The sequence below is a fragment of the Micropterus salmoides genome, unplaced genomic scaffold, assembly GCF_014851395.1.
Source record: "Micropterus salmoides isolate LMB-PRFRI ecotype aquatic unplaced genomic scaffold, ASM1485139v1 Ms_hic_scaffold_11, whole genome shotgun sequence".
Taxonomy (NCBI): Eukaryota; Metazoa; Chordata; class Actinopteri; order Centrarchiformes; family Centrarchidae; genus Micropterus; species Micropterus salmoides.
In genome coordinates, this window is record NW_024040152.1 from 16,791,816 (window position 1) to 16,811,692 (window position 19,877).

At 40.8% G+C, this 19,877-nt stretch overlaps 1 protein-coding gene across 4 annotated transcripts; it reads left to right on the forward strand.

The window, feature by feature from the left end:
* Nucleotides 1–53: 53 nt before the first annotated feature.
* On the forward strand, nt 54–18,798 carry LOC119897604 (cingulin). 4 transcript variants are annotated; one of them, XM_038711426.1, is made up of 20 exons: nt 54–236; nt 7,735–8,658; nt 8,768–8,865; nt 8,969–9,038; nt 9,123–9,218; nt 9,966–10,087; nt 10,342–10,453; nt 10,708–10,920; nt 11,811–11,959; nt 12,721–12,841; nt 12,948–13,160; nt 13,658–13,879; nt 13,993–14,241; nt 14,376–14,546; nt 14,765–14,926; nt 15,227–15,400; nt 15,598–15,716; nt 16,141–16,249; nt 16,353–16,516; nt 17,022–18,798. In XM_038711426.1, exons 2-20 carry the CDS (start codon nt 7,747–7,749, stop codon nt 17,155–17,157), a joined length of 3,612 nt encoding a protein of 1,203 aa, XP_038567354.1. In that variant the 5' UTR covers nt 54–236; nt 7,735–7,746; the 3' UTR covers nt 17,158–18,798. The 4 variants fall into 4 exon arrangements, with proteins under 4 accessions (XP_038567354.1, XP_038567357.1, XP_038567356.1 ...); XM_038711429.1 differs by having other exon boundaries at nt 8,795–8,865; XM_038711428.1 differs by having other exon boundaries at nt 7,746–8,658.
* Nucleotides 18,799–19,877: the final 1,079 nt, after the last annotated feature.

The following is a 19,877-nucleotide window of genomic DNA, read 5'->3' on the forward strand; positions in this document are numbered from 1 at the left end:
CAATCACAGCGCTCCATCCGGAGAGGCTGGGCGGGACAGTTACATCCCCGACAAAAAGGTAACAGGTTGCAGTCGCCTGCATAATGAACTTGTTGCTGTGTTGATTTGCTTTGGAGGAGTTGTTTTTCCACCCACTTGTTGCGTGGACTTTGACGAATGTCTGAGAATATATTTGAGTTATCATCGACATAAGAGAAGTGTCAAAGAGGAGCAGAGGAATAACTTCATAGAAAAAGGTAACTTTAACTGTTTCGCTTGTTTTTGGCCAGACAGCTAAACCAGACAGACGCGACCTGTCAGACAGTTATGCTCTTTGTGGGAGGTTTTTTATGTTAGTTGGCGCTTATTCATCGTTTGAGTTAGTCGTGTGATAATTTCTTACAGTACTATGTAATTAAGCTTTTTCTGTTAGCCAGTTTAGCCTCTTAGCTAACGTTAGTTTGATGGGATAGGCAGGACCAGGGCTCCCAGCTAACGTTACTTCAGGATAGCTTTCTCATTTGCCTGTTAATGTTGTGTGAAATACATGTGAGAGATGTCTGCAAGTAATTTCAGGTTGACTACACGTTTCTGCAAGTAAAATATACGATTTATACAGGTCATTTAATGCCAAATAAATTCATATTTAAAAGCTGTTTTACTCCAACACAGGTATGATTTCTATGCATAACTGTGGGTCTGCCGTGCTAACACAGCTACCGGGGGGGATTTGTCACTGGACAGAGTGCACTGAGAAACAAACAATTTTAAGACCTCTGAGACAGCGTTTAAGAATCCGAGGCTACATGTAAAGCCTTGAATCGATGCCACATAATAATAAAACAGCCAGAAATGGATCTTCTGCAAACTCTCAATGACAGTGCAGGTTTATAATATTCAAGGTTGAGCTTGAGTCAGGTGAAACTGATGATACAAGCGAGAAAGACATACAGATTATAGTTTTGAAGTTCAGTAATTATACCATTGGACTTGGTAAACCGCTGACCATGCTGACACACTTTCATTTTAAAGCAGAATGAACATGGCAAAAAGTTGAACCTGGTAATCCTTCTTAATTCTGGACTGCATGATAAAGGTACGTCCAATGTTACAGGTGCAAATACCCAAGTCTTAAAATAAAATCCCATAAATCAATCTCTCTCTCTCTCTCTCATACTCTCAGCTGGTTTAAGTGAGGAGGACAGAGAGAGACTGGAATGTGGAGCGAGGGAGGGGCGTATTTATGTGCCCCTAATATGGTGTCATTTGTGTACTATTTGGGGACCTCTTTGTTATGCCAATGGAACTCTTTGGATTTGAAAAGAGGAATAAATGGCCGTTTGTTTGAGTGTGAAAGAGGAGCAGTAGCAAGTTTGGAGAGAGATTGACCTCTTGAGCGAGGAAGAGGGTCTGGTTTTATGTCAAGAATGTAATGGAGAAGGAGGAATACTCTGAGGACCTGAGTGGCTGCCCATCCTTAAAGGACACAGAAGCTGTGAGCTACTGTTTTTTCCAGCACTTTTACCTACACGTTCTTGATTCTGTTTCCTAGGTTATGCCTGTAAAACTTAACAATTCACCTACAACAAAAGTGGCAAACTACTGTTTCACAACATGTCCATGTTGGCTGTATATTGGTGCTGAAACTAAAATGAACAATTGTTTAAAGTAACTTAAATAACAAAAATGTAATGTAATTATTCTGAAATGTGTGGATTTTCTGTTTCGTTCTCTATTATATTGTAAATTGAATATAAGCATGAAAGACCTTGAAAACAGTAAATTGACATAAAAACCCTAACTAACGGATCACTTACTAGCTTTTATCTGCGCTTTCAACATCATATCAGTCAGTCTTCGTCAGCCGATGGTTTTGGGTAATTGCAAAGAACAATTTTCACTATTATCTAACATTTTCTAGACTAAAATATGAATCAGTTCATAAAATAATCAAGTCAGTCATAATATCCAAATAATCCAAATTGTTCATACTTTCTATATACTAAAAACACAGTATGTATTGAATATTGCATACTGTTAATACATGCAATTGAGAATACAGGATGGATACATTTGCATATTATACTGAACATGGCACAGGCCTGCGTTAGTTGTCATCGAAGTTGTTTTACTCTCTTAGAATAGTTTTTCTACTCAAACAGCCTTCAGCCTTTGATGCTCTCTTTAGATGGATCAGTTTCAGGCCAAAGATGATCTGATCACATGAACCATGATGACTCCCTGAGTCACCAGAGGTACTTTCATGACTCCACACATTGCGGTTGTTTCATTTCTCTCCACACCCGCTCTAATCTCCTAATTATATTTTCCTTTCCATCTCGGATCTTAAGAGGGAAGCAGCTCCAATTCAATTTACTGTGTGAGAATTCAATTTGAGGCCAGAGGCAGGGAGCCCGTCAGCATAACTGCAGGGTACCATGACTGGCAACAGGATCCAAAAGCACAAGATACACGCTTAGCTGGTTGAGCAAGCCTGTAAAATCTGGTCTCTTGTTGAAGTCACATCCTCTTAATGATACAAGTGTGGGCTATGGATATTTGCTTGAGAGCCTTCTAAAAGAATACGAAGGTTGTAAGTAACGCTTTTTTAAAATGATGGATTAAAGCTGGGGTAGGCAGTTTATTTCAGAAGTATTTTTTGATATTCTCTGTACATCCTGGCAATAAATAAATCAAATGCTCTGGCTCAAAGAAGAAAACAAATCCGGTATCCGCAGCTGTTGCAGGACTGTGAGAAGCACAGCCAAAATCTAGCTGCCTCTCGCTTGTTTCTCCCATGTTGTCTACCCCAGCTTTTCTTGCAGTTTTTTACATGCTTATTCGTATGATCTCTAAAATGTCCAAACATAACGAAAAATATCAAATAAGTAAAGCCCGATGTGATGTCTTTAAATCACTTTTTCTGTTCAACCAACCGTACAAAATGAACATTTCAGCTGTAAAGGTTACAGAGTCACACAATGTTTCTTTAAGGTAGTGTTTCTCAACGGGGGCGTTCCGGGGACGATGGGGGCGCTGGAAGCAATATTTTGGAAGGGGGGGCGCTGAGCTGCTTTTGGGGGGCGTTTGTTGGTTGGAAATTCTAAGGCGAGTTTACACTTAAGATTCACAACAATACCAGTTTAAACTTTAAACTACTTGCAAAAAACTGTGGTCTGCAACATTAAAACCTGTCGGTTTAGTCCACTGTGACTGGACAAGATATTTTTTCTCAGTCAGCTACTTGTGGTGCAGCTTCGTGCTCCCTTCACGGGAACGGGAAGTCAGAGTGTTACCTCTAAAATTTTACCCACATGGCGTTTACTGTGTAAACTCTGGAAAATTGACGTTCTCTTTCTTGGTGGAAAGGTGTTTATTTCTCTGAGGAATACACCGTGAAGTCTTGTTATCTCAGTGGTTACACATTTACAAGAGGGATATTCTACTGTCGGACTTAACCTGAAAGCAACTTCGCTGCGACACCAGCGAGTGACGTGGAACCACCTCGCGCTGTGAATCGCAGACAGTTTGTGCCAAAGCGGACAGTTGGGGATTGTAAGCGGCACTTTATCAGAGGTGCTGAAGTTAACGTGTGTGGAATTATTCGTGAGCTTTTTGTCTGATCACAGGTGTTGTCGGTTAGTTTCGTTTCCCCCCGGCATGAGCACCTCCCCGTCTCATCCAGTTTTGTCTGTTAGACGGCGAGGGGATACTTCCAGCGAATCAGTAACGTAATGCAGTACAGAGCATGTAGTAAAATATTATGAATTCTCCTTAAATAGGCTAATGACGTTAGTCTCCCATTACGACTTTTTTTATTTACATGTCAGAGAACTCAGATATGTGGGAGAGATTCTGAATGTGCAGAAAGGTTTGAACATGAGCAGATAAATTAGTGTTTCCCATACGTTCATTTGCTAACCGCCACATATTGATTTTCGATTTTTTTTACTGGGCCTATTTAAAACCGTATTTGAGCTGCAGGCAGCGCGTATTCACGCAGCACTTCCTCTCGCTCTCTCTCCCTCGTTAACACAGCGGCACAAATCTGTCCAGCACAACGCTGTCAATGTCGGAGACCCAGCTATTAAAAGTTATTAGCAAGCATGTAAGGAGCCTTGAATACAGCTGGGTTTTCAAGGCTAGCATGCTGTATCTGCGCCACAGTTACACTCAGTCATTCTGTGGGAAACACAGTTATGATAAGTTATTAACAGATGAGCTAATAAAGTCCAGTCAATAACTGAATTAAAACGTAAAACATAATTTATTACTGAGATGAAAAGGGGCCACAAACACATTTATAGGTAACTTCCCCACAAAAGAGGTGGTAAGACTTAATCATGTGTGTTGACTCAGCAGGGATGATATTAAATAAGTTGATCTACAGGAGAAAAACATTTAAAAGCAATAAGAATGCCTGGGAACCTCACTAGATTATATTCTGTTATAATTATATATTTTGAATTGTCACCTGACACCTGAATTTTTAGACATTTCCACCATAAATTGGTACAGAAATTGGAGGAGAAATTTTCACCAGAATGCAAGAAATTAACTGTTTAATGCTCAAAATCTTCTGGGGGAGGACCCCCATACCCCCCCCCTTATTAAGTGCCCCATCCAAGAAAACAGTTTCTGGAAGGAACATTCACTTATTAGTTAAATATAATTACTTTTCACATGGCTTTTTTCTTACCTTTTCCATGTTTTTAATAACAATGGTAACAATAAAAAAAATCAACAATATTCAGGGCAAATAGAAAACATCTCTTTTGATGGGATGGGGTAAGGGACCTGTATAATGGATAGGGGGGCGCTGGCCCAAAGGTTGAGAACCACTGCTTTAAGGTAAAGAAAGCAATAACTGTAAAAATGTGACTGACTTATTCATTTCACAGCACAGACACGGTATAGACAAATAGAGTACAGAAGAAGTTGTTTAATATCCTACTTTCAGTATGGAAAAGATCCATATGCCCTTGACCTCAACCTTCGTTGGATAACTATGACCTGGATGACTGAGAACCTTCACAGACATATGGAAAAGGATGTTTATTTTTTAGAGGTATGGAAAGTTATTAGCTTTGGGGAGATACCTACGGTGTCCTGGTGACAGGAATGCCAGTGTTGAAACAAATGTGTTATTGTTATCAGATAAACAGTATGAGGGAGGGAATGAAAGAGCACAGGGATGGTTTTTGCCATTCTCAGAATTGCTGCCCTCATTTTCCGCCCCACATCTACTGGACAATAGGATGGGTTCCCCCTCACCCCTCTTGGAGCTGGGACTGCGTTCTTCCTCAGTGACATAAAAAGAAAATGAAACTGTTGTACAGATATTAAGAGAGAAAACATCTTGTACTGTCTGTAAATCAATTTTCCACACTTGGAGTCTACAGATCGCTCTTCAGATCAGGATTTCACATGGAATCAATGCGTTCCTCATATGGCGTGTCTGTGGCACAATCGTCTGTGCATGACACGTTTGTCTGACCTTGCTGCGAAGACAGTGGGGCTGCAGACTTCATACTCAACTGCACAAATATGTTGTGACATGGTGCTTCCTGTGTGTTTCCCAAAGGGTGGATAAGGAATTGACTAACTTTGCACGTCTGTCTGCGGATGATGCTTACGCACCTAAAGCACACATATCCTCAAAGGTCATTCATGTCATGTTGTTTTGCTCGGTGCCAGCCCAGACATTTTCTTTAACCTGTTGTTTAATATATTTACTTTCACAGCGGGGACATATAAGATCCGTTTTGGCTCACTTTGCTGAATGTATCTTATTCTGGTCTTCTTTGGAGTGGAGTGGCTCCTGCAGGGCTGCGTCGTACAGCTTCCAAAATCAGTATAGTAATATAAAAATGTGTGTGTAGGCGTTAAATAATGTATGGGTGCATGTGTCAGTGCAATACAGTTCTTCATTTGATGGTTACTTTTGTAGTCAGTCCTTTTGTGTGTGTGTGTGGTGGGGGGGGTTGTGCACGGCAATAGCCTGACTTTGGATTTTATCACACAAGGCGCTGATAAGAGAAGAAAAGCTGAGTGTTTCTTTCTTGCTTACGTCACCCTCCCTTTCAGTCTCCCAGGCCACTTTCTGTCTCTCACCTTGGAAAGCTGTGGAGAGGAAGTAAAAGGTGCAGAGGGCACTCAGGAGGGAGTGTTGTAATGGGTTTTAATGGAGTTTAATGAACCATACTAGTGTAATTAGATGGGCATGAGATTTATATGTCCAAACACAATGACGGGAATGTTAAGTTCAAGACTTTATATTATTGTCAGTGCTGAACAATCTGGCACTAAACCTTTTCATAGGTGTGATCAGTTTAAATAGAATAAACATTGTTTCAGAATTACTCATCAACTACTATGAGAGTATAGGAAAGGGAGGTTTAGGGAGTCAAGAAAAACAAAAGTGGAGAAATTACAGAGAAAAAGAATGAAATGGTTTCTTACTAGTTGCTATGGTACCTGTCTGTATTCACGTTTTGTTGAGGCAAATAAATAGGTTTAGTGTCTGGCTGGGAAGGGCTTAGTTGGCTCTTAGAAGGGAAATTGATATGTGGGTGTGTGCAGGGTGCTAAATTATTTTTTTTTTGTCCACCGGCTAAAAGGCTAGCGTAGGTTCAAATTTAGCTTTTTTGACTGGTGAGAGAAGCAGATCTACCATTCTGGCTGGTGACTGATGATAATTGTGTGCCCTGGGTGTGTGCTTTCAGGTTAATAACTAATGTAGTGCGCTAAGGTCAAAGTCCACACAAGCCATCAAGAGCCAGTAACAAAGTGTTACTGCCCATAAATCTGTGTGCCTGTATTTGTTCAAAGCAGGGCTACAGTTTTGACATTTCAAGGTTGCATTCTAATGAGTGTCTAGGTATTCATTGTTTGATCTCTGAATTTGAGGTATGTTGACCTGGCCACTGATTGTACTGTAGCAGTGTTTTTTTTTTTTTTTTTTTTTTTTTTCTCTCTGCTTCCCTGAACCTGCCATTGTGAGTATTAACACATTGATACTAGATTTATCAGGTCGATACTGATATTGGTATTTGGGAATTGAGAAATCTGGAAGCGACATATTAGCTGACATTTTAAAACATAAACTCATACAGTAACATAAACTAACAAGTCTTGGTATAGATTTACTAGAGCTGTTTTATGACCAAATACATCCTAAAACAAATTCGGCAATGCTGTCCGGTGGACAAACTCGTTAAGTTTTTGTTCCTTATTGGCTGACATGTAAATCGGTACATTCAGCTACAGTACAATAAGCTAATATTGGCTTGAGATATAACATCCTGGATGATTTATTTGTCTACCTTCTTATTGTGAGTTTGTCAGTATTGGTAAATGGTCATTTTTTTATGGGACACCTACACACACATCTCAGCCAAATCCTGAACACCACCTGTTGTACTTCATTTTGTTCTGCTGTGGAGCTTAAAGTGCAGTGTTTTCAGGAGTGGCTGTAGCTGAGGTTGTAGAGCAAGTTGCCCATTAATCGTAGGGTTGGCAGTCCACATGTTGTAGTTTTCCTATGAAAAACACTGAACCTCCAATTGTGTGTTTGTGTAGGAAAACATGTATTACTACGAATGTAGTATAATAGTCTTATAGTGAAATAAGACAAAACACATGAATTTGGTTTAGAAAGCTAACATTTTGGGTATGAAAATACTGGACCTAAACAAGTATGTATCCATCTAACCACATCTTTGCCTTTTTCTTCTTCTTCTTCCTTGCTGTCAGCTTCTTACCAGCATGAGCACACCATCTTCCGGTCGGAAGACCCCAGTGGATTGTGGTGTCCAGATCCGCTTCATCAATGACCTCTACGAAACTGGCGGGAGTCAGCCTGGGCCCCAGCCCAAGACCAAGACTCCCACCTCCAAGTACGGTGTGGCAGTCAGGGTGCAGGGTATTGCTGGCCAGCCATATGTGGTCCTGAAGGACGGAAAGAAAGGAGATTCTTATGGGGTCCAGCTCAGGACCCAATACCCCTCTGGTCACACCAGCCTACCCCGTAGGAGAGAGAAGGCAGAGTCGGGAATGCAGGGGGGAGATGTAGAAGGAGGAAGAGGGCAGGGAGGTGCACTACGCCGGGCCCAGTCCCATGGCTCGCTACTGGACAGGGATGGAGAGGGAGGGGCAGGTAATGAGGATTTTCAGCTGTCTAGGCCACCAGGGGATGGGAAGTCTGGTAGTTATGGGAATCTGGATGGGGGAATCGGAGTAAGAGGGGAGAAGGAGCAGGTTTGGCATGTCGGCGGTAGAGAAGGCGACATGGAAAGTAATATGTGGGGTGGTTCGTACAAAGCAGGGCTCAACGGGTCAATGAGGATCAGTCAGTCCTACTCTGACCCTCCTCAACAAACAAATGAGCTTCACCCTAATCAGAGACAAACTCCTGTCAACAGACTAATAAACAGGTTTGACGGTGGTAACACTGGAGGCCAACAGAGAGGACTCGCTTCTGCACACCAAGATCCCAGAGCTACATCTCCTCTCCTCACCCACAACACCTACACCTCACCTCTGCCCTCAAGTCACAGCAGCTTGGGACCCAACCAGGCTGCAGTTGCCACATTTCCAGGACACCCCGCGAATCAGTGGACTTCGCCAGGGAGATATGCCGCTGTGGAGACGCAGCAGGCCAGTCTGACTGAAGCAAAAGTAAGAATGAGATGTTTTATGGCTGGGCATTGCTGCTATTTTTCAGTGAGCTCCTAACACCACGTAGCATGCAACATTGCAAGAGTAGTTTTCTGATCTATGTCTTAAGGTGACTCCTGACCTTTTGCTGGACCAGGGTCAGAGTGCAGAGATGAGCAGTGAGGAGGAGCAAGTCATGCAGACTATATACAACATCCTGAGACAAGGGTATGGACTGGATGTTATCCATGTCATAATATAATCGGAATAAAGTATATCATTCATATAAATGTGTTAAATGATATTTGACCATTTTCACATCTTCCCTCAGTACCAACGAGAGTGATGTTGTCATCAAGCACAAAGTCAAGGTCATCTTTCAGAAAATTCAGAATCTAAAGGTCTGTCCTTTTTGAAAATATCTGATTCTGTGATGGGTTGTTCCTGCACTGGTTTATGTCCCCATATACATTTTTCTTCAACAGCCCAAAGAAAGACCCCATGAAGAGTGGGTGAGGGAAAAGAGGGAGCTTGAAAGAAAGATAGCTGAACTACAAACTGCCCTTCAGGAGGAAAGAAGGGTAAGCACAGCAGAAATATATAGATTTTTTATATTGACAACAGCATCAATAAGAGTGTATTAGCAGTGCTGAAATGTTTCTTAATGCTTTTCTGTAGTGGATAAGAAACAATTTTGTTTTTAAATGGATAATAAAAGCACATCATGCAGAGTGTGTACTGGAGTTTTGGGTTGCTACTGCGGTGTTACTGTTCGGTTCCTGGATGACCCACCAATCCTCCCTCCATTCACTTGGCTGATTGGAACTGCCTGCCAACATTCAGAGAGTAACCTGCCACTTTAAATTGGCTCTGGTTACATGGTGCACATCCAATGCCACACACAAACAGTCATCTAAGTCTCCTTGAAATGAGAGCACCATCCATCAAGTAATGGAAATAGCTTTTGGTTGCTTGAGAGTGGGATACTGTCCTCAAGTGTGTATGTCTTTTTAGCCAATCAAATCAGGAGGGCTGGGGGTTCCTCGGAGTGTGCTTCAGATTAATCCTCAGATTAATCCTTAAATCCCTCTGGGCCAATCAAAGGTCCACACACAATAATCTAACTTCAATAATGACTCATTATATATTGGTTTAAGGAAGGTGGGCAGGTCTTAATCTCTAATAGCTGCTAAGAACTTAATCCCTTATGCATATTGATTGGTGGGCATGTGCCCACTTAAACATTTCTTAAAAGCCCACTGTTAATGCCACCACATCTACCTGATGTCTCATGTTTCACTGCTCTCATTTATTCATCATGTCTGTAGGACTCTGTTAGTAATTCTGATCCTGCTCTGAAAGCTGAGCTGGAGTCCTGTCTGGATGAAAATCTGCAGCTCCAGGAGATGCTGGACCGGAAGAAGAAAGAATTAAATGACACACAATCAGAGTGAGGGCACAACATCATACACACACACACAGACAGGAAAGCAGGACAGGGAACGGTACCATTGTCTGTGAGTCTTGGTGGGCAGGAGTGAGAGGGGTTTATGACAAGCCCACTTTGTTTTCAAGCACACACTCCTCACAGTTTAATGAAACAAGCAGTCACTGTAACGTATTCACAAGACAAACAAGTATGCAAGTAGTATAGTCATTTGAATTCAAATCATTCAGTAGCATGTGTGTCCTCTTTCCTCGCAGGCTGACTCAGCTGCGTATGGATAGGGAGAACGCAGAGGCACGGGTCAGAGAAATGGAGGACCATCTGGCTGAGCTTCAGGATGAACTGAGAAGAGAGAATGGCAACAAGACGGTCTCACAGAAACATACTCACACAAACACACCCACACAGATATACAGGGAGAAATTGTCTCACCCTACTTTTGGGTGTTTACTAAATTGCTTCTCACGACAGCATTTTATCATATTATTAAAAAAAAGCTATTGTAGTTCAAAGCAATTAACTTTAATTTCTGTTCAGAAAAGTGTAGTGTTTGTGTAAAAAAAGAAATTACAATACTACACAAACAGTAGGAAGAGAGCTTATGCTGGATACTTTGTCTGCAGGACCTGATGTCTTATCAGACACAGCTGATGGAGGTATGCCAGCTGAAACAGAAGCTGGAGGAGACGCTGAGACAGAGAGAGAGGGAGCTAACAGCTCTCAAAGGAGCTCTGAAGGAGGAGGTGGCCTCACATGACAAAGAGATCGAGGTGCTCCGAGAGCAGTACAGTGCTGACATGGAGAAGCTCCGCAGCAGCATGGAGCAGGTGTCTCAGGTGTGCACACAAAGTAGCCTCAAACTAAAGACCTCATGAGCAAAGCTCTGTAACAAAGCCCTAAGGAAACCACCTCTATACATTTCTTTCCTTTGCAGTGACAGTATGTATTTTTTGGCTTATAGTAGGTTTTCTTATTGAGAGCGATTTTTATATGAGTCAGCTTGTAGAGCATCCATGTTGACAGGATACATAGCTGCTGTTAAGATAAAATCTGAGGCACCATACACAAAAGGACACCACAGCACACAGACTTTTTCACACCAGTTTGACTTTAATAAAACCCTGATATTTTGCAATTTTAACATAATTGCAAGAAAGAACTTTTTTTGTCCGCAATCTTTTCATTTGGTTTTCAATGCTGAACTTCTTAAAATACAGCCTTTTAGATTTGCATACGTTTTTCAATTTAAACACAACTAAGATCGCTGCATTTACTATAAAAACACAACACCTGTATTGTCTACAGAGACTAGTTGTCCACTTCTTTGTCTGTTAAATCTTAAATCCTTAATGTGAATAGTGAAACGTCTTATCTCATATCTCATCTGTTTTATCCATTAAGTAGTGCTTGGTCTACTCTGTGAATCTTTTTCCACAGCAGTGCAACACATGTTTTGGCATAAAAAGGTCTATAAATGCTCGTTCATTTCTACAATTATTATGTTTCTCTGGGTATAAGCCCAACAGAAAAAGCTTAGTCCAGTAAAACTTGTTTTGAAATAATCTCCTTATTTATAACATTTACCTCTTCCCAGAATGTTTAGAAACATCTTTAGAAACGTTATCACTTCAGCTAAAACAATGCTTAGTGATCCATCTGTCTACATCTTTACTTATGTCTATGAAATGGTAATGTTATAATCAAACTCTCAATTCTTCTGACTTAGTCTCACGCAGGGATCGAGGCAGAGCGGTTGCGTGTAAATGCGTCAGTTCGCTCCCTGCAGCAGCAGTTGGAAGACTGTAGAGACGAGAGCAGCCACTGGATGGAGCAGTTCCACGCCACCAGAGATGAGCTTCGAACAACCAAACAAGAGTGAGTCTATTACATCATATTGTTCATAAAGTGTATTCATTATTACTTACCTGGATTTGGAAGTTCCAGTGCTCTCTTTGGACCTACTGTACTACTAATGAGTGTCCATCTCTTCTCTTTCATTCTACCTGGTCAATGTTTCTCCCCCTCTCTGTCAGAGAGCCACCCAGCTGCCCTGAAACACTGTGAGAGTCACTAACTGAACTGCATTTGTGTTTAGATATGCAGACCTGTAGATGTGGCTAGCTGTGCTAACAACTGTCTGACTGTAGCTCCAAGGCCATCCACATTTACAGCCCTAATTCACGACTGACTTCACATGATCCAAGTTTAAATATGTACCATGAACCCTCAAGCACATGGGTGCTAATGGGAATATGGACCATATTTAGCACTATGGTTGAGCAGAAATGATGCTGAACAGCAGTCACAGTCTTCATTGTGTCCATACAGTAGAACATTGTACGTAAGCAGACACTATAAAGATACAGCAGAGTAGTGTGGGTGGTCTTCTGTGTTTAGCAAAAAGCATGTTCTAGACTTGTTTTCTGTGAATATTTCTGTTGTGTGGTGACAGGGAATGCTGATTTATTTTCTGTTGTTTGAAGACTAAATTTGCTCATCAAAGTAAATTAAGCTCATTTGTCATGATTTACATATACAGTCCAACTGCTGCTGATCAGATAATAAAGCAGTACTTTAAATGCATAAATATATCATAAAAATTGTTTGGATCAAATGTATTTGATATACATTTCTAGACTCCTGCAAACCCGTCTGGAAAAAGAGGATATTGAGGAGGAACTAAAGGAGCTCCAGGAGAAAGTGAGCACCATGAAACACCAGCTACCTGACCCTAACCACACACAGACTCTCAACCAGGTGTAGTAAACACACACTCCGCCCCACCGATGCGCAGGTGAATGACCTTATCTGTTTAACAAACATGGAGCAAAGTAACCATCACATTGTTCTTGTTTGTGTTCAGGAACTTCAGCGATGCAGTGCTGACCTACAGAAGGCCAAGTCTGAGTTGGAGAAGCAGAGGACGGAGTTTGACAAGAAGGTCATGGAGGTCATCTCCATAAAGAAATCTCACCAGAACCAGGAGGCAGAACTGAAGTATGAGATTGACAGGCTAAAGGACCAGTTACAAAGGGCCAGAGAGGATTGTGCCAAAGCACAGGACAAAAACAAACGGGTTAGTCAAGTCTTACAGGCTTTAGATTTTATTTTCAAATATGGTTACAACAATTATAAAACCAAAATAACCTATTATATTCTATATAATAATAATATATTATTATTATTATTATTGTTGTTATTATTATTATTATGCATTTTTTTTTGTTTTTCAGTTGAATTATAGTTAAAGGAAGTCCACTGTTAAAAAGACTTTTTCAATAAATGCATAATGTTTCCAAAGTCATAATGAGTAAGTAGTAGTATTAGTCATGTTAAGTATTCGTGATCTCAGTATTTACCAAAATACTTGAGATTAAAACTTTTGACATAATCGAGCAGCCCTACACCCTGAAGGGATTATAATCATATAAATCAAAGAAATTGCCTGTTTGAAGTGTGGAGATGTGGATGTGGTAGTTTTGATGTTGATTAGGATGATGAGGTTTGCGTGTAAATGTTATTTAGAAATTTTCATCTTTCATAAACATTATTCCCTTGTCTTCCTGTCTCCAGCTCCCAGACCCAGCCATCATCTCAGAGCTGGAGCAGAAGCTTGACGAGACACGTAGTGAAGCTAGCCGGCTCAAAGAGACACTTTCATTAGCTGAGGAGGAACTGGAGGCCAGTAAAACACGTCTCAGTAGAGCTCAGATGGACGTTAAATCTTTGCAAGATGCCAAGCAAGAGCAGGAGGAAGCCAACACACGTCTGAAAGACAAACTGTCACGGTTAGAGGTAGGTCACATCCTCTCTCACACCACAGTGTGGCATAGACCATCAGTGTGTTAGACACCCTGAAAGCAGTAGATATTTGAGCATAACTGGACATCCTCTGTGGTTTCCTTCAGTCTCAGCTGCAGGCCAGCGCTACAGAGAGTTCAGAGGCAGAGCTCGCCCTCCACACTGAGGTGAGAGGGCTGAGAGCTGAGCTAGATGAGGCCAAGAGAAAGGCTTCCAGACTGAGCCAGGAGCACAGTGAACTTAGCCTGCGTCTGGAGGATACGGAGAAAGACAAAGAGACACTCAAACAGACCATCAGCCAGCTGGAAGAGACCAAACGACAGCAGGAGAGAGCTCTGGAGAAACTCAACAAGGATGTAAGAAGGAAAGATCCTTTTAACACCTTTACAAACAAATGAAAGCATCCAGCTGCTCATTAGAGGATACACAGCACAAAAAAAAATCATTCTCTTTGTTTTTTACCCCCTGCACCTGTCGATCTTTCTGTCAGTATGAATCTCTGACCGTGTCCTCAAGAGAGGAGGCGCAGGCTCTCAGGGTTCAGCAGGAGGAGCAGAGAGAGAGAGCACGCAAGGAAATGCAGGAGGCGCAACGCCACGGAAACAACGCTCAGAGTGAACTGGAAAGAAGTCATACAAATCTAAGGAGACTGGAGGAAGAAGTGTGTGTTTTTGAGTGTTTGCGTGCATGCGTACTCGCTTGCTCGGCCGAGTTGTTTTTATTGTGAAAATCATGTCTGGTCTGAATGTGTTCAATAGTTTTGACACATAATATTCATGCTGCATGCTTGACTGATTGTATTCATGCGTCTGGGACAAAAAATATCATGATGGAAATTCAGTTTGCCGTTTCTGTTTCTATTATGATACATTTAACTAGATGTCACGACAGAAGAAGGAGCTTCTGCTTGTGTGCGAGGAAAGAGACAACCACCAGCTGGATAAAGAGCTTCTCACCAACAGATTGCGCCACCTTGAGGGAGAGATAGAGGCCAGCAAGAACAGCCACAATGAGAAAACCCGGGAGATTCGCATCCTGGAGGTAAGATTTGGGAGAATAAACCATGACTACAGGGCTCTCTGCTGTTAGTAGTTCTCTGCGTTCATTGTTAGAACAACATTTCTGGACGTGTTTCATTTGTAAATCAAACAAATATCATTAATAGATTAGCATGTAGACTTGTTTAATGTGCATACACTTATTAGAAAGGACAACAGATCGAGACTATTTACGTTCTTATATGTCCAAACTCTGCACCATCAAATCTCTGACTGGGGGCTAATCCAGTACAGTCTCCTTTCTGAGCATCTAATTAGGTCGATTTCATCTCGTCTCTGTCAGGACAAGCTGAAGCGTTTGGAGTTAGAGCTGGATGAGGAGAAAAACAGCGTGGAGATGCTGACAGACCGAGTGGCCAGGAGCAGAGACCAAATTGATCAGCTCCGCTCTGAGCTCATGCAGGAGAGATCTTCTAAGCAGGACCTGGAGCTGGACAAGAACGCAATGGAGAGACATGTACATATATACACACAAACACACCCACACAGCACACCTGTGTTTGCTGATCATCATTAACTGAAGTCTTCAGTCCACCAAAATACACTTTCCTCTCTCTGTACACATGCATCTTCACTGAAATTCAGAATACAGCGTTACGGTTAAACTCTAAAACATACCCACCCTGACCCCTGACCTGCTGTCTGTCTGTGCAGCTGAAGGAGCTGAGGAGTCGTGTGGCTGACATGGAGGGCCAGTCTCGCTCCTCAGCAGGAGTCTCTCAGCTGGAGAACAAGATCCAAGAGCTGGAAGATCACCTACGGAATGAGGAAAGGTACAGTGCAACAGATAAAATATGCTGCAAGCCAGTGGATCTTCATTCTGGATTACATTTTTCATCCTTGTTTGTTTGTTTGTTTGACAACTGAATATCTCCAATGGACATGTTCAAACAAAGTTAACTCATTAACCTAAGGGGATATTTTGAAATTGTAATTATAGAAGCCATGTTTTGGGCTGTAACATCAAATTTAGTGTTGTTTGACTCTTCTTGAATTTTTTAAGGGTTCCTGCATATCAAACCCAAAAGTGTTTACTTAGAAAGCGTACTTTTTACCCACAAACACTTCACATTACTTTGGTTATGCATATTCACATCTGAGAGTCCAGTAAAGACACATTTAACACATGGCTAATGAGCACCTTCATGAGAGCTCAGCATGTGACAAATGTCTTGCTTTTCTTTTGTATTTGTAAAGGGAGAAGACCTCTCTGTTGGCGTCTCAGCGACGTCTGGAGAGGAAACTGAAAGAACTCAACATGACGCTGGATGAGGAGAGACAAACGCACACTGAACAGAGAGACCAGGTAAACACATTCACTTCCTAATGTGTGTTAACATTTATAAATATAGATCAACATCAAACACATATGCAGTCAAACTACACTTTAACCTTACCGTGTGTCGCAGCTTGCTCTGAGAGTGAAGGCTCTCAAGAGGCAAGTGGACGAAGGAGAGACAGAGCTGGAAAGGATAGATGGAATGAGGAGAAAGGCTCAGAGAGACATGGAGGAGCAGATGGAGCTCAAAGAGGCCTTGCAGAACAGAGTCACAGCACTGGAAACTGATCTCAAGTAAGAATTTCCTTTTCTACAATTTTGTTTCTCATCCAATTTGTTACTCACTGTGTCAGCTTTTGGTAACAGTTATGCAAGACACTTCAGTGTGTGTGCCTGCATGTGTAAGTGAGTAAGAAAGACACACCATCTCCTCCTTCTTATGTCACACTAAATGAATAAAACTACATGCAAATTACGCTACTACCAGGGAACCCAGATTCCTTGGGTGTTACACACACACTTACAGAAACCTGGTAGCGATTTACAGCCTCCCAGAGGTGCAGTATTTCACAATGTGATGTGTGTAAAACAAATCAGCGTGTTAAAGGGTATTTCATTTAACTAAAATGGCACATTAATCATGTACCGCAGGGGAAATTAAATTCCGGACATACTAGTAACAAGTAAAGGCATGTTGTTCCTTTATATCACCACCAGAGGGAGCACTATGCTCACTTGGCAACATTTATGAAAAAAGCATCTGACAAATAAATGACAGTGTGTTTGGTTATGTCTACAGGAGAAAAACCCAGGCAGCAATGCGTCCACTTTTGGATTCATCGGTCCTCAGCTCAGATGACGATGACAGCGTGTATGATCCATCCACCATCACCTCCATCCTCACGGAGAGCAACCTCCAGACCAGCTCCTGTTAAAACAGCACTTCAAGGACAGGATGAGGGTGGGAAAACATAGCACTGTTTAGGAAAGAATGGAAGGAAGTGTAGTTTAGCTGCTTTGTCGACTGGGAGTAAAGGCAAAATACAGAACGGTATGCACTACAGATAATGAGGGAGGGGCACAAAGACCTGGGAGGTAAATTACATATTAGAGAGATTAGTAGGGGAGTGATTTTCCGCATCAGAGTGAATGGAAGGAAATGGAACAACCTTTGCATTTCGGGGAATTTCCTGCAGACTATAATGTACAGAGATGTAGTCCATGGTACAGTTGGAAGGACTAGCAAACACAGACAAGGTACTCCACTGTACAAAAACTCACAACCGCACAAAGTCGGTACCTGAATTTCATGGAGAGAAATGAAGCTATAACCACAAAAGAAAATACCTCTTGTGTTTTTTAGTTCAAGTTTGTCAAACCATTTCAGGGTTGAGATTCTGGGTCAAGCACTTGCGGTACCAAGTCTGGCATTGACTGAATAATCAAAATTGTTAGTTTTTTTTTCTCTGTAGCACAGCTGTCCACTGACTGAACTCAAGAATTCTGTACCTCGGCATGCACAAATATTAAGTAGAGCTACTGCAGAACATGGACCATATGCTGACACTGAGTGCATTTGTGTTTGAAAGAGAAACTTTAAGCAATATAACACTATCATTCCTCTGCTGGTGATCTGAAAGTTAATTTGCCTAACCAAATCTAATGTTTTAAGATCTGCAAACGATTCTTATTGAATGAAATCTTGAGTTTGTTTACATAAAACAAAAAATATTTTCAAAACTTTTTGTATGGAATGCACGAGGATAGTTTGGGACAGGAGTTTATTCCATTGTCCAGTTTTTAATGTTGGTACACAAACTATGTTTCCTGAATTATAAAATATGGCAAAGTATTACACAAATAGCATCTCAAATGGATTCTCCTGGACAGGGACACAATATTAAATACTATAAATATGACAGCAATGTCATGTTGGTTCAAAGGTTTGTTGTCTCTAGTCACTGTATCTGAAGCAGTTTCCTGGTAAAGGTATGAAAGACGTTTTGGTTTTGTGGTTTATAACAAAGGTCACTGCTCACAAGATGACATTAATTTGTCAGAGTATCACACGCAATATCAAAGCAAAATTATGGCCAAAATAGCTTCCTGTCTGATAAAAAACTGTACATGTTTATTTGTTGAAGCTGCACAATTTCTATGCATTCTCTTATAGCAAGCCACTGAAATATATTTTCATAATTTCAATGCCTTAAAATTGTTAAAAATATTTTGTAATTGACTTGTAATTGGTTTCTGAATGACTTTTCATCTAAAGTATTTGTATTTAACATTTTTAGTTGATTTTTGAATAGAGTTTGAGCAATCAGTTGGTGCCGTAATTTTATTACATATTGCTGCACAGTTATGTGTTCTCCTTATCTTTTCAGTGAAACTGGAAAACGGTATTTAGTGATTTGTTAGATTTTTAAGATCCTGTTATATACTGTAATTGTTGGCTGAAAAACATTTCACACTGTGACTGTACTTGACAAAAATCTTTTTTTCTATTACATACTGTAATAACTATAGCAAAAAATAAACCTTAAATTGTTATATTATAGTAATAGTTAAATTGATCTGTCTATTGTGCTTGTCATAATTGCAGAATGTTAATCTACTTTTCCGGCATAGTATTTTTTTGTGTTGTTTTTTCCCCCACATTTTGAATATACAATTTTATGCATTTGCCTTCCACAGAAGGAGTCAGCTATAACTGGCAGCCTGCCTACTAAAGTCTAAGATTACAGTGCACATTACTTCCCCACGCCAGTCAAATTCTTAGCCAGGCCACTTGGCTTCACTGGAAAAGCTCACTGTTGGATAAAGTCAACAACTCTTTAACCCCTAAAATGTATTTCAAAATCTCCATAATGTTGTAATTTCATGTAATAATCAAAATGAAAAAACTGGGTTTGATTTAGTGCCCTGATGCAAGTATAATGTTCCAATTGTGTTTTGTTTGTTGAAAGACTCAGAAGTTTGCCTTGATAACAGTACTAGGATAAAAAACAAACAAGTGAATATTGGACTCACATCCATCAGGCGGCCAGAAACACGACTTCAGATGAATGATCATTTTGCTCCATAACTACTGGATGTGTAAATAATTAACTGTTCACCTTATCAACTTGTCAGTGTTTTTTACAACTTCTTTCTGCAGCTCCCAAGTGACCAAAAAGTTATTGCAGATTTAATACTATATAATGTATTTGTAGCCGTGTGACACAGCTCTCTTCTCTACATAAAAGAGTTAAATGTTGAACAGGTGGGTTGGATGAACAATCTGTGTGACAGACAAAACCCACAAACTTTTGGCAATTATAATCTAAGCAGAACCCTATTCACATTCGACAAATAATAAACGCTACCATTACCGTGTTTGAAGGAGCATATAAGATAACTTCAAAAGAATAAAGAGACTGCTTATGTATTTGTTTTGGAAGCAGGCCAGTGGTTCTCTGGAATGTGGGTTTGTTATCAATGCCCGAGTTACACAGAAGTGTGTTGTTGAATGAGTTATTCAATAACACCTACGGAGGCGTGCTGCATTACCCATCAAAGACACAAGACTGATTTGACCTATACTGTTGTGTTTGTATTAGCTGTTCCAACAGAGAAGCAGCAGGTGTTCACATGTCATTCACTGATCCTGTAG